Source organism: Mytilus californianus, unplaced genomic scaffold (assembly GCF_021869535.1).
Source record: "Mytilus californianus isolate M0D057914Y unplaced genomic scaffold, xbMytCali1.0.p SCAF_1, whole genome shotgun sequence".
Taxonomy (NCBI): domain Eukaryota; kingdom Metazoa; phylum Mollusca; class Bivalvia; order Mytilida; family Mytilidae; genus Mytilus; species Mytilus californianus.
The window spans coordinates 126,635,099-126,648,966 of NW_026262581.1; the positions used below are offsets into that span (position 1 = coordinate 126,635,099).

General features: G+C 32.3%; 1 protein-coding gene across 1 annotated transcript in view; it reads left to right on the plus strand.

The window, feature by feature from the left end:
- LOC127733237 (HEAT repeat-containing protein 1-like) overlaps positions 1-13,868 on the plus strand; it is an 81,525-nt gene that overhangs the window by 43,771 nt on the left and 23,886 nt on the right. Inside the window, exons 18-27 of the mRNA XM_052242548.1 lie at positions 2,336-2,519; positions 3,877-4,052; positions 5,224-5,412; positions 9,074-9,304; positions 9,468-9,596; positions 9,903-9,997; positions 10,468-10,617; positions 11,019-11,122; positions 11,873-11,994; positions 12,347-12,475. Coding sequence (XP_052098508.1) covers positions 2,336-2,519; positions 3,877-4,052; positions 5,224-5,412; positions 9,074-9,304; positions 9,468-9,596; positions 9,903-9,997; positions 10,468-10,617; positions 11,019-11,122; positions 11,873-11,994; positions 12,347-12,475 — 1,509 coding nt within the window. The remainder of the gene's footprint in view (positions 1-2,335; positions 2,520-3,876; positions 4,053-5,223; positions 5,413-9,073; positions 9,305-9,467; positions 9,597-9,902; positions 9,998-10,467; positions 10,618-11,018; positions 11,123-11,872; positions 11,995-12,346; positions 12,476-13,868) is intronic.

Below are 13,868 nucleotides of genomic sequence, written 5' to 3' on the forward strand. Positions count from 1 at the left end.
AGAGACTTTCAAGGTAACTCATCAACTCTTGTTAAAAGACATTTGGTATTATTCAGCTTGATTATTACAAAGACTAGATTTTAATTATGAAATTTAACAGGTTTGTTAGCATTAGCATTAAAATCTTTATCAATGATTTTCATTAATATCATTAAATTAGATTAAGCATATTTGAGAGATCTGCTAATACAAAATATGTAAGAATATTCAACTTCATAACAAGCTAAACAAAATTTATTATTTGTTCAACACAAACTTTACACAGGTTGATTATTGAGCAGGGCTTCCAAAACGGTCGTATTTTCCAGACAAGTCCGATAGATTATATAAATGACTTCTTGTGCCGAGGCTGAAACGGCATTTAAATATAGTTCAGAAAAAAAAATTGAAGTTTATGCAATCTTTTTGACCTGACCTTTGGCCTTAAACAGCCACACATTTCCGGTCATATAAGTGATATGATTAATAATAACTATCAAAACAATACATTACAATCGAGGTTAATTAGTTCTCTGACAGCTGATTTTACCTGTTCAGGTGACAGGTAAACTATTTTGTACCGGACATTGATCGGTCTATTAATAGTTATTTTCTTAAATTTCAGCGGTTTGCATCTAATTAATTTAGTCAACAAGATTCAGATTACCAGAAAACGTATATTAATATCATATGATGAAAATTTAAAAAGATAGTAATAAAGGTTTTAAGTGAAAAATCGTCAGAACCACGTTGTTTGAACTAGTACACTCGTGCGCATGTGGGCAGGTGTGAGATTTACTTATGCATCCGAATTTTCAAAAATGCTAAAAATATCATTGACACCTTTATCTAACATTCATTTAGAGTCTTTTTCTGTAGAAATAACGCGGAAAGAGCTACTTAAACTCAATCGTGCTTTGTAAACGTACACAGATTTTACGTATCCGTCTCTGGTCCGTGTTTTAACATTGTCAAGTCAACATCCGGTAATAGGAATAATACTTTTCAAAAACGAAAGTGAAGTTATTGACAGCGTCATTTTGCACAATTAAAGAGCTTTAGGCAGATATTAGTACGCTAATTCTGCACACTTCGAATGGTGCACTGTCAATTTAACAGTTAACGCCAAAACATTGAATTTGTATTAAAAGTCAAGTCTGAACAAATACCGTTTTTGTGTCAATCATAATTTATATGATGCCCAACTGATTACTGTGGTTGCCTTTTATTTCTAAGTCTTAAGGGATTAAAATCGGGCAAAGACAACAAAAAAATGTCCAGCTGGCTAAAATATTTTTTGGAAGCCCTGTTATTGAGACCATTTCGTTCTTAATCAGGCAGTTGTTCAGATCCTCTTTTTCTCATACTTTAGACTTGCACTTGAAGTTGATCTTATCAGGATTTTCTTGCCTCTGTAAAGTTGAAAAATGTGATACTGTGAAAGTAATTTTATTCGTGGGGTACCAATTTTCGTGGTTTTATGGGTGGCTTTATCCACGAATTTATGTGTCCAACGAAATATAACAACTGTTGTCCAAATCAAGACATGGAAAGATTCCCATGTAGGTTTGACTACATGGATACGGGTATATAATATAGAGAACACATAGAATATCAGCGCACAGCACTATGAACTATATACAACTTCAGACAGAATTTTACTTATTTAATTTTTTTTTTAAATCCTAAACTGTACGACTTTTAACGTTTTAATTCTCATGAAAAATTAGTTTTTATCAATGAATGTCAGACTTCTGGTGCTGATATGCAATGATGAAGTATTCATTTTATCTCCTTATAATTCTCATAAAAAAAAATAATAATTTCATTTTCATCTTGCTTATTTATTTCATAAGAATTAATTCTACAATTCAAAGCAATTATTTTATTAAAAATTTTATAAATGTTGTCAGTAATGAAAGACAAACAAGTGAGTGAAAAAGAACACATTATTTTGCAATGTCCCACAAATCATTATAAAACAGCATCTGATCATTTTCAAGAATATTTGTTTCTAATGGCTTTAAATTCTTCACCCGATTTTATCAGAAAACTAAAATCCACAAATTTAAGAACCAAGGAACATGTAACTTTTGCTCAAACCACAAAAATTGATACCCACAAATAAATGTACTTTCATAGTAGGTTAAAACTGAGATGGGAAAAATAAAAACTTTCTATGTAATTTCATTACAAAATGTGCTTAGGTCGACTCTTTTACACCCCAATAAAATGACCCAAAAAAAAGAATAGTATTTTTCACATGTTTTCCAAGAGAAATTGCTAGACTTATTGTTTAGATTTCTACCCTAATTTTACTATATTGCAGAGTTTCAACAGAACTATTTTTTCACAGGTTGTTTTCCCAGATTCAGACTTACTATTTAGATTTCTAGGTCTACTTTGGACCCAGCATTGTAACACCTCTGAATCAAAGCTTGAAATCTCACTACCATTACAAGCCAGAGCATTACAGATTGGTAAAATACACCTCCAGGAATTGAGATCTGGAAGTTTTACAGAAACAGACTGGACTACAGGTAATATAAATATATTGGTTGTTAAATCTTGTCATTTATAGACATTTTATTTCAATCTTTGATCTTATAAATCTAGATCTGTGTGTATTTGAAATTTTTTAACAAACTACATTAAGGTCAAGTTACAGTAAATGGGCTATGTCACAGGTTTTGGTAAAATTTTGCATACAACTCTGGCTTGTTAAACTATAACTGAAAATCGAAAAAAATAATGCATTTATCTCCTATTATCTGAAATATTATTGATTGAATTCTTTCAAAATACGTGAACATTTGTATAGAAAGCACATGAAATTGGCGATAAACCTTCTTAAATTTGTCCTAAAATCATCAAATTTCTAATTTCTAATCATAGATTTTTCTTTAAAAAACTATATATTGTTGGTAAATAAATTTCCGTTTTAATGATATAAAATAATCATATGGTCACTGACTTCATTTTTTATCTAATAATCAATCTGCTACCTAGTTGGTAGAGAAAAATGTTAAAAACTTACGTTTTACAGCCTGCAACGAGATGACGTTATGATTATTTGACGTTTTGTGGTATTTTTCACATAGAACACCACTTTCAATGATGTATACTGTAAAAACGATGTCGGTGACCCTATCATTATTTTACATCATTAAAATGGAAATTTATGTATCAACAACATATAGTTTTTTTAAGAAAAATCTATGTATTTTAAGACAAATTTAAGAAGGTTTATCGCCAATTTCATGTGCTTTTTGTACTTTTTTTCTTCATTTTGAAAGAATTCAATCAGTGATATTTCAGATAATAAAAGAGATAAATGCATTATTTTTTTCGATTTTCACTTTCAACGAGCCAAGGTTGTAAAATCTGTGACATAGCCCATTTACTGTTCCTTGACCTTAAATGGGAGAAGCTTTCTAGTTTTGACCCATGTACCTAATAAACATTATAACAAGAACATGTGCCATGCACACTAATATTAGTTTCATACATATATATATGTATATATAACAGTTCACAGTTTTAGAATCTAATGCATTTAGACATATTTTCAAAGTCAAACACAAATCACTGTTGGTATTATCCTTATGAAAGCGTGAGCTTTATCAACTCCTTAATCCATTATTTCAATTTATTGTTATTAATGTCACAATTATAACCTCAATTTGGGTACCTACAATGAAATTACACAAAATCAATTAGATTCTGAAATGAAGAATTGTAAATTATGGATGCCTTAATATTCTATACTTAAATCTGTAAATTCATTAAACAGTGATGTAAGTTTATAATATTTCTACATGCAGTTACTATAGGATTCACAAAACAGAATAAGAAAAATTGAATTTAAGATTTAAATGATATTTGAATGTATTTCAGCAATAATTAATTTATTCCTGACGACAACAAGTTTAAACAAGTCCATTCGAGAGATGTCGGTGCAGTGTCTACAGATCGTTCAGAACAAGATGGAGGACTCCGCATTCACTCCTGTCATCAAGAAAGTGCTGAGATGTTTACCAGAAATTGTGGCTGACCCTGAGTTCATTGAATCTGTAATTGGTCATTTGTTATAAACATGTTTCCAAATTCTTACAGAAAAACGAAAAATAAAATGTTTTGTTAATCACATTTCATTACAAGTAAATTTTAAAAAGTCTAAATATAAAAATGCCCTAACATTCCAGTTGTCATTAAATCCATACTATTAAGTATTCCCAAATCTATTTATATTCAAAAACTTTCAGTCAAATGTAATTTCACCTTACTTTGATATTTAGAGAGTGATGGAACATTTTTGAATTGCATGAGACTTGATATATCACTGTTTTGAAAATGTCATGAAACAGTCAGGGATATAACTCTATAGGGTTATTACAGAAAAATAACATGCATTTGTTATTGTGGACTAAAAAATCAAAGAACTGTGATAACTTATGTATGTTATATGTTTCAAAGAGACAATATACATCATTAGTTTAGTTAAAATGTATAAAAGTTCTATTGATACTACTTTTGTCTATATGTATACTTAACTATTGAAAGATATAACAGTTCATAGTTTGCCAATTTTGCATAATACACCTATATGTTATTACAGAAAAAATATGCCTGTAATAACTAAAGGGTGTTATCACAGCTTCTCTATATCACTTCAAAGCATTTGCTCAGACATACATCATGCTTAATTACAATGTATTTTAATTTATTGTAAGAAATAATGACCAGAGCATGTAATGAGGTTCTGCGCAAGTTTCTCAGTAATTCCCAAGTGTCTTATATAATAAGTTAAATTCCTTTAATAACTGAGCCTTGTTATCACAGCTAAGTTTATCCCTTAATAGCCTTGTCTCATTGATTTACCATGGTTAATCAAAAATGTATTAATTTAATTAAAAAATTAGTTATCAAGGCTATGCATTTAGTTTCTGCGCAAAGTCTCAAGAGATCCCTAGAGGCCACTATAAATGAAATAATTTTACAAATAACAAACATATGTTATTACAGATTTAGAAAATTTAAGGAATAAAGAGTAGACAACTCATGAAAGTATCTGTAATAACACACGCAAGTTATTTTCTGTAATAACCCTCTAGAGTTATATCTCTGACTGTGAAAAGAACTCTTTATTTCTCTAAAATTGAGTTTTTGGTTAACCTGATTTAACATTAAGTAACAATTAACTCATGGAATGACATTTGATGTATGCCTGATGATTTATTTAAGGTAATGAAAGCAGTTTTCAAATCTATGGATGAAGAAAAAGAGAAAACACCAAAGAAGAAGAGACAGTCTATAACGCAAGCCAACAAAGAAGAAGCTCTCACAATGATCCTGGATGTTATAAGTGATAAATCTACCCCTCATTTCATACAGAAATCTTTGTTGGAGTTAATTAGGCATTGTCATAGCAGGGTAGGTTTGAAGCAATGAAGTCAAAGCTGTAATAGGGATGGCAGGGTAGTTCTAAGGCAGTGATATAAAGACTAGCTCAAATAGTGATAGTGGGTTAGGTTAAGCAATGAAGTAAAACAAAACTCAAACACTGTTATCCGATTAGGTTTAATACAAACAAATAATAATAAGTTTCTAACGCTGATAGCAGAGTAAGTTTAAGGCAAGCAGCAAAGACCATACTAAACTTATATTAAGGTAACTTCAAATGTCAAATAACAAATAACAACTCAACTACAATAATACCAGAATAGGTCCAGGACCAGTTATCATCACCTTGCATTCAAGCAATAATGAAGGTGTTGGTGGGACTTAGTTTAACATAGGACCCTATGGGAAATACATAGCATGAATGTTCCTTATGAGCTGCTGACCAAGTGTTGTTACTTTGAAGCCGATCCATCATCCAAGATGGCCGCCAGCAGGGGACTTAGTTTAACATAGGACCCTAAGGGAAATACATACAAACGTCTTCTTTTAGAGAACCACTGAATGGAATGAAACCAAACATGGCATGAATGTTCCTTATGAGGTGCTGACCAAGTGTTGTTACTTTGAAGCCGATCCATCATCCAAGATGGCCGCCAGCAGGGAACTTAATTTAACATAGGACCCTATGGGAAATACATATAAATTGTCCTCTTTTAGAGAACCACTGAATGGAATGAAACCAAACATCACATGAATGTTCCTTATGAGGTGCTGACCAAGTGTTGTTACTTTGAAGCCGATCCATCATCCAAGATGGCCGCCAGCAGGGAACTTAATTTAACATAGGACCCTATGGGAAATACATATAAATTGTCCTCTTTTATTAGAGAACCACTGAATGGAATGAAACCAAACATAGCATGAATGTTCCTTATGAGCTGCTGACCAAGTGTTGTTACTTTAATTTGAAGCTGATCCATAATTCAAGATGGCCGCCAGCGGGGAACTTAGTTTAACATAGGACCCTAAGGGAAATACATACAAACGTCTTCTTTTAGAGAACCACTGAATGGAATGAAACCAAACATGGCATGAATGTTCCTTATGTGGTGCTGACCAAGTGTTGTTACTTTGAAGCTGATCCATAATTCAAGATGGCCGCCAGCGGGGAACTTAGTTTAACATAGGAACCTATAGGAAATATATACAAATGTCTTCTATTAGAGAACCACTGAATGGAATGAAACTAAACATGGCATGAATGTTCCTTATGAGGTGCTGACCAAGTGTTGTTACTTTGAAGCCAATCCATCATCCAAGATGGCCGCCAGCGGGGGACTTAGTTTAACATAGGACCCTATGAGAAATACATACAAATGTCTTCTTTTAGAGAACCACTGAATGGAATGAAACCAAGCATAGCATGAATGGTCCTTATGAGCTGCTGACCAAGTGTTGTTACTTTAATTTGAAGCTGATCCATAATTCAAGATGGCCGCCAGCGGGAAACTTAGTTTAACATAGGACCCTAAGGGAAATACATACAAACGTCTTCTTTTAGAGAACCACTGAATGGAATGAAACCAAACATGGCATGAATGTTCCTTATGTGGTGCTGACCAAGTGTTGTTACTTTGAAGCTGATCCATAATTCAAGATGGCCGCCAGCGGGGAACTTAGTTTAACATAGGATCCTATAGGAAATATATACAAATGTCTTCTTTTAGAGAACCACTGAATGGAATGAAACCAAACATGGCATGAATGTTCCTTATGAGCTGCTGACCAAGTGTTGTTACTTTGAAGCCGATCCATCATCCAAGATGGCCGCCAGCAGGGAACTTAGTTAAACATAGAACCCTAAGGGAAATACATACAAATGTCTTCTTTTAGAGAACCACTGATTGGAATGGAACCAAACATGGCATGAATGTTCCTTATGAGGTGCTGACCAAGTGTTGTTACTTTGAAGCCGTTCCATCATCCAAGATGGCCGCCAGCGGGGAACTCAGTTTAACATAGGATCCTACGGGAAATACATACAAATGTCTTCTTTTAGAGAACCACTGAATGGAATAATAATAATAATAATAATAATAATAAATTCTTTATTTAAAGAGGGTAAACTCAGTTAGTTACAATAAACTAATCTTCCCTGAGGCCCTCACATACAAATTACAATACAATCAAAAACAGATATTTACACATAGTTAATTTACAGTCAATAAGTTCAATGTAATATTACTAACATGATAAGATATAAGGCTGTTCAAGATGCACATGTAGTCAAAAAATCAAATAAAAATAAAAATAAAAGAATATACAAATACATTGTAGAAAACATAATCTTATCAGGACTGTGTTAAGTACTTCTTGATACTTTGTTTAAAAGTATAAGTGTTTTGAGCTTTACGCATTTTGTGTGGTAGTCCATTCCATAACACTGATCCAGAATAAACAAAAGATTTCTTAAATAGCTCAGCTTTTGGCTTAGGAACTATCAGATTACCTTGAGTGACACCTCTCAAGGAGTAAGGATTATTATCTGATTTCAGTTTAAACTTTTGAACTAGGTACATTGGAGCTTCCATACGCATACATTTATATAGAAGTAAATATTTGTGGTATTTGATTCTATTGTCAACTGTCATCCACCCAAGTTCTTTAAATAAGGGGGCTGAGGGGGATAAAGGATCTGCATCTAGAATTAATCTTGCTGCCCTTTTTTGGAGTTTTAAAATTCTCGTTATCCCTTCATTTTTACATTCACCCCAAATAATACAGCAGTAGTCAATCAGGGGCAGAATATACCCATTGTAATATGTTTTCCTTGCATTTATATCTAAAAATTTCTTTATTTTAGAAAGAAGGTATATTCTGGATGATATATTAGCACAAACTTTGGAATGAAACCAAACATGGCATAAATGTTCCTTATGAGGTGCTGATGAAGTTTTGCGACTTTTTTTACCAATTTACTGTTCAAAATGGCGACCAGGATTTTTTATTAAATTACGGGACCAATATTAAACCAAATTTGGCCTCAATCATTATTTGGGTATCTGTTATGATTTTTATCTGTTTTTACATGATTTCCAAAACCAAAGTAGAGTCAGGTTAGCGATACAGGCTCTTGAGAGCCTCTTGTTTAATGTAGGAACTAGATTCATAAGTGACTGTTACTGGTCCTCATACCCATAAAATTTAAAGCAAAAATAGGCACACTAGTAACCTGCTTTTCGCTGTTTATTAAAGGAATTAAATTCCGAGTTTTTGGTCCTAGACCTAACTTTTGGGTCCTAGATCTAACTTTTGGGAACCCTTTTCACGATAAAAGAATATTTCAAAAAGTATTTCCTGTAAAAAGTTAATTGTGGAAAACTATGAATTTCTGATGGTAATGGACCAGTACAATGACACGACTCCATACTTATATAAATGTAGGTTTAAAACAAAGTAACAAAGACTTGTTGAGTTATACCAAGTTGGGACCCTGTAGATGTTTTTTTAATGGATTTTAGTATTTTTTTCTGACCAAAATGAGTATCCAGTATTGTCCTGTATTTAAATAGTGTATAGGAAGTTTAGGTCTAATGTAAACCCATAGCTACACACAAGACTCAGTGTTATTGCTTAATTTTCATTTTGAAAGTAGTCTTGTATCATTACTGTCATCTTACTTTATTTACAGAAAATTCTGACATCTTTGTTACCTAAGCTACAGCAAGATTTGAAAGCACTGGAGGATGGAAATAATATGAGAGTATTATTTGACTGTTGTAAGATGATTTTGGAGAGATTTGACCCTGAGTTTGGAGAGGTCATAGATTCTGATGGAATCCCTGTGTTAATGTCTGCCTTGAAATCTGCTGTGTGTATAGACGATAATGAAGATACTATTCAACAATTCTCTATTTATATGGTAAGACATTCATTTGTAGGAATTTTATAGATTTTTTATTCTTCAAAGCTTTCCAAAAATGCTGTTTTAATTCCACATGTGAGACTTCATGGTAAATTCATATTAGACCAATGAATATAAAGCAAATTATTCAAAATTAAGAGTATTTCATGTTTATTTTCAGATAACAAAAGATTTGTATACATCCCTGCAAATGGAATCACAGAAGAAAATTCTATCAACTTTATATTCCCTGTGGACAGAATCAGAGAATCCCTATGTTCCCTCTTCTATTAGGAAAACTCTTAGACATGTGAGTTCTACATTTTGCAGTTAATTGTTCAAATTCAATTACAGACTGAATGGCAAGTAATTATCTAGCCAAATAAGCAACCAGTTGTTAAGACTATAAACTCAAAAGGATCTATGATAAAGATAGAAATAAAGGAACCTAACATAATTTTTTTAAATTCTCTCCACTTGATCTTTTGAAATTGTTGCAAAATTATACAAAAGTTGGTCCAGTTAATTTGCAGTATCAGGAATGTATTCAGATTTTGTAGGTAACTTAAAAATACACAGATCAAAGAAATGTCTACAGAGAAACATTATATTTCAGCTTCCACTAAATGGTAGCCATGTTGCTGATGAGTTGGAACAGTGTCTTAGTGTCTCAAATGTTGGAACCCTAAGGGAAGCTAAAAGGAAGAAAAGGTGATTTATTGAAAAGCCTTTTTGTTATACATTTTAAAAAACCTTAAACACTTGTAACAATTGTCTAGACTACTTTTTCCTGACATAGGAACACTTTCTCAGTAATTAAATGTTACGTATTATGTAATTTTTGTTTTTGAAAAAAGAGACCTTTTCCGATTCCTTCATATCAAAGTGGGTGTTAACTTGGGTTCATTAGATACCTGCTAACCAGATAATGTATCTTTCTTTATGAATTTGTTTCTCTTGTTATCTTTTCATTTAAAGCACCACACAGTTTACATACACAATTGTGCATGTGTGTGCAAAGAGTGAAACTTGATAATAGGACAAGGTTGAAAGCTTTCAAAATAAATATATTCTTTATCTTTTTTTATCATATTGTAGTCTTTAAGTATTTATATTATAAAAAAAGTATATGAAAAATTTTTCTTTCATTATATTCGGTGTTTTTGTTTATTTATTTATAGCAGGCCATCAGAAATAGTAAAACCAAAGGAAGATGGGTTTGAGAGTTTGTCATGGCAACGAGTAACTGTGATCCTAGAATCTGTGCAGGGGAAGAAGAAATTAGAAAATTATCATGTGCTTCTGCCCATCTGCTTCAACCTTATGTCTAGGTAAGGGAATAATTAACATGTTCTTTTCAATATTTACTTCAACTAATTCTGGGTAAGGGTTTAATTATCTATGTTCTTCTGCTCATCTGCTTCAAACTTATATGTAGGTAAGGATTAATTATCTAAGATCTGCTTCAAATATATTTCTATGTAAGGATAAATTGTACTCCCTTGCCCATCTGCTTCAAAACTGTTATGTAAGTAAGGGATTACTTATCAGGTTCCCTAAGTTTATTTCAAACTTTTATTTAGGTCAGGGATAATTTATCTATTTTATACCCCACTCTAGAAGTGTAGGGGCCTTGTCCTTCCTGATTGTAAGACAAACAAGTTAGATTGATTGCTAAGCACATTTGTCCTTTTTATTCAATTTAAGGTTAAAATATTGATGTGTATTGCAGGATTTTGGAATCAGATGATCACTCTTCAGGAGAATACATCAAACAATTGGTACTGGCATTAATCCACCATGTGTGTAGTAAAGTGGATGTGGATCAAACACAAAGTAAGTAAACAAGATCCCTTATAAACACCTGACACCTGGCATTAATCCACCATGTATGTAGTAAAGTGGATGTGGATCAAACACAAAGTAAGTAAACAAGATTTCTTATAAACATCTGATATCTAGCATTATCTTCCATTATTTTCTAAGGTGGATGTTAAAAAACAAGAAATGAGATAAAAGCTGTTGTCAAATCAATGATAGATCTTAGTACACAGTAAAATATTATTATTTTCAATTGAATGAGTTCCAGGATATGCTATAGTTAATGCTCTTTTAACTTCCCCTTCACAATTGCCAAAATCCACATAAACATGAAACTTCTCAAAGTATCATTTCTTCAAGGGTCCTTGTTTATAATAAGTCTTAAATGGAATGTAAGACCTATTGACTATTTTTTAGAGCTTTTTATGCCTCCGCCGTAGTGGAGGGGGCATTAAGTTTCACCCTTGTCCGTCTGTACGTCTGTCCATACGTCTGTACGTACGTCCGTACTTCCCAAAGTTGGTTTCTGTTCTCTAACTTTAGTTTTCCTCAACCAAATGTTATGAAACTTATACAAAATACTTATAACCACAAAACTCAGATCAAGTACAAATTTGGGTAGCCTCACTTTTACCGTTCTTCAGTTATGTCCCTTTATAACTTTATATGATATGCAAGCAGGGGCATCATCTGTATCACCCATTTATATTTTTAATTTTTGTGTTTTGTTTTTAAACTTTACTAAATTGTTTGTTTTATTTGTAGAACTAATACCAGAACAAACATTTAACATGGAATTGATTGTACAGTGCGTAAGAAGTTCTGACAATCCACAGACACATCACCAGGCATTACTGGTTCTAACAGTAGCTGCAGAACTTTACCCTGTGAGTAAAATATTAAACATATTCCCTCTTTAAGAAAATATTTGTTTTTTTTATTGTCAAATGGGGTCCTTTCTAATATTAAACACATACACAATTTAAAAAAGTGAGCAAAATGAAAAACCTGGAAAAAAGACTGTTTTGAAAATTATGCATATTTGTGATTCAAGGCCTAGCCTTATAAAACCACAAAGCAAATAAGTTTTAAAGAAATCAGACAGTGATGGCAAAGATACTTCAAATAGAGGGGCTAAAAAGGGAGTAGTGAGGGAACAACATTGTTATTCTCCCGTGCCCCCTTAGCCTATGATTGAAGATATACACATTCTTATTTCTCAATTTACATAATTTTCAGGAGAAACTGTTACACAATATAATGTCTGTGTTTACATTCATGGGAGATACTATACTGAGACAGGACGATGCATACAGCTTCCATATCATCAGTAGAATACTAGAAACAGTTATACCAGCATTAGTTACTGTAAGTACAATTATAATACTACTTTAGTTTTTAAATCATCCTGTTTTCATTAAAGTCATAATTCAAATGTTTCAAAATGCAAACCTAAAGGTTGAAAAAATGAAAACAACATGTTATAATTAAATTTCATGTGTCCGAGGCAGGGCTTCCAAAAATTTTTTGAGCCAGCCGGACATTTCATATCTTATCCCGATTTTAAATCCCTTTAGACTTAGTAAATTAGGCAACTATGATAATCAGTTGGCCATCATATATGATATAACCAATGATTGACATTAAAACGATGTTAAACTTTACTTTGATATAAATTCGATGTTCTAACGTAAAGTGTTAAATTGAAAGTGCAGCATTCGAAGTGTGCAACATCAGCGTACTACTTCCGCTTTAGACTCTTTATTTGTGCAAAATAACGCTGTCAATAGCTTTACTTTCGTTTTTAAAATCACATTTTCCTAATGCCGGATGTTGACTTGACAATGGAAAATCACGGATCAGAGACGGATACGTAATATCCGTGTAAGTTTACGATTGAGTTAAGTAGCCTTTTCAAGTTATTTCTTAAAGAAAATACTCGAAATGATCGTTTGATAAAGATATCAATGATAATTTTAGCATTATTGAAGAATTAGGATGCATAATTAAATTTCCCACCAGCGGACAATAGACACATGCGCACACGTGTTCTAGTTCAAACAATGTGGTTCTGACGATTATTCGTTTAAAACCTTTTCAAATTTTTCATCAAATCATATTTATTAACGTATTTCTTATAATTTCAATCTTTTAGACTAAATTAATTAGATGCAACCTGCTGAAATGTAAGAAAATAACTTTGAATACACTTTAGCGTACCCCAGTATTTAACACGATGTACAATGTTTTTAAATATAATAATGAATATCATACATATAAGAATTCATTTATAAATATTCTTATTTGAAGAATTATTTTAAAATCTAAGGAAACTTTTTTAAAACTGTTGTACAAATAACAAGTATTGATTATTTGTATAGTATAAAGTCTCCTGGTGTCCCGCTTCTATGTTGAATATGCTGTTGTGTTAAAGTTACTGTTCATGTCACAGTTCAATTTGGGGTCCTCTTCAACAACTATAAGCCATGCAAATTCCTAGGAGAATTAAAAGACAACTGTTGAAAAGCCCGATGTTAAAATGTGGAGGTTGAATTGCAAGATAAAAACAATAAATGTACAATGTCAGAAAATATAAAATATATTTGGTCTGGCTATGAAACTGGACCCAACCCTTTTTAGCTCACCTGGCCCGAAGGGCCAAGTGAGCTTTTCTCATCACTTGGCGTCCGTCATCCGTCGTCCGTCGTCGTTAGCTTTTTACAAAAATCTTCTCCTCTGAAACCACTGGGCCAAATTTAAC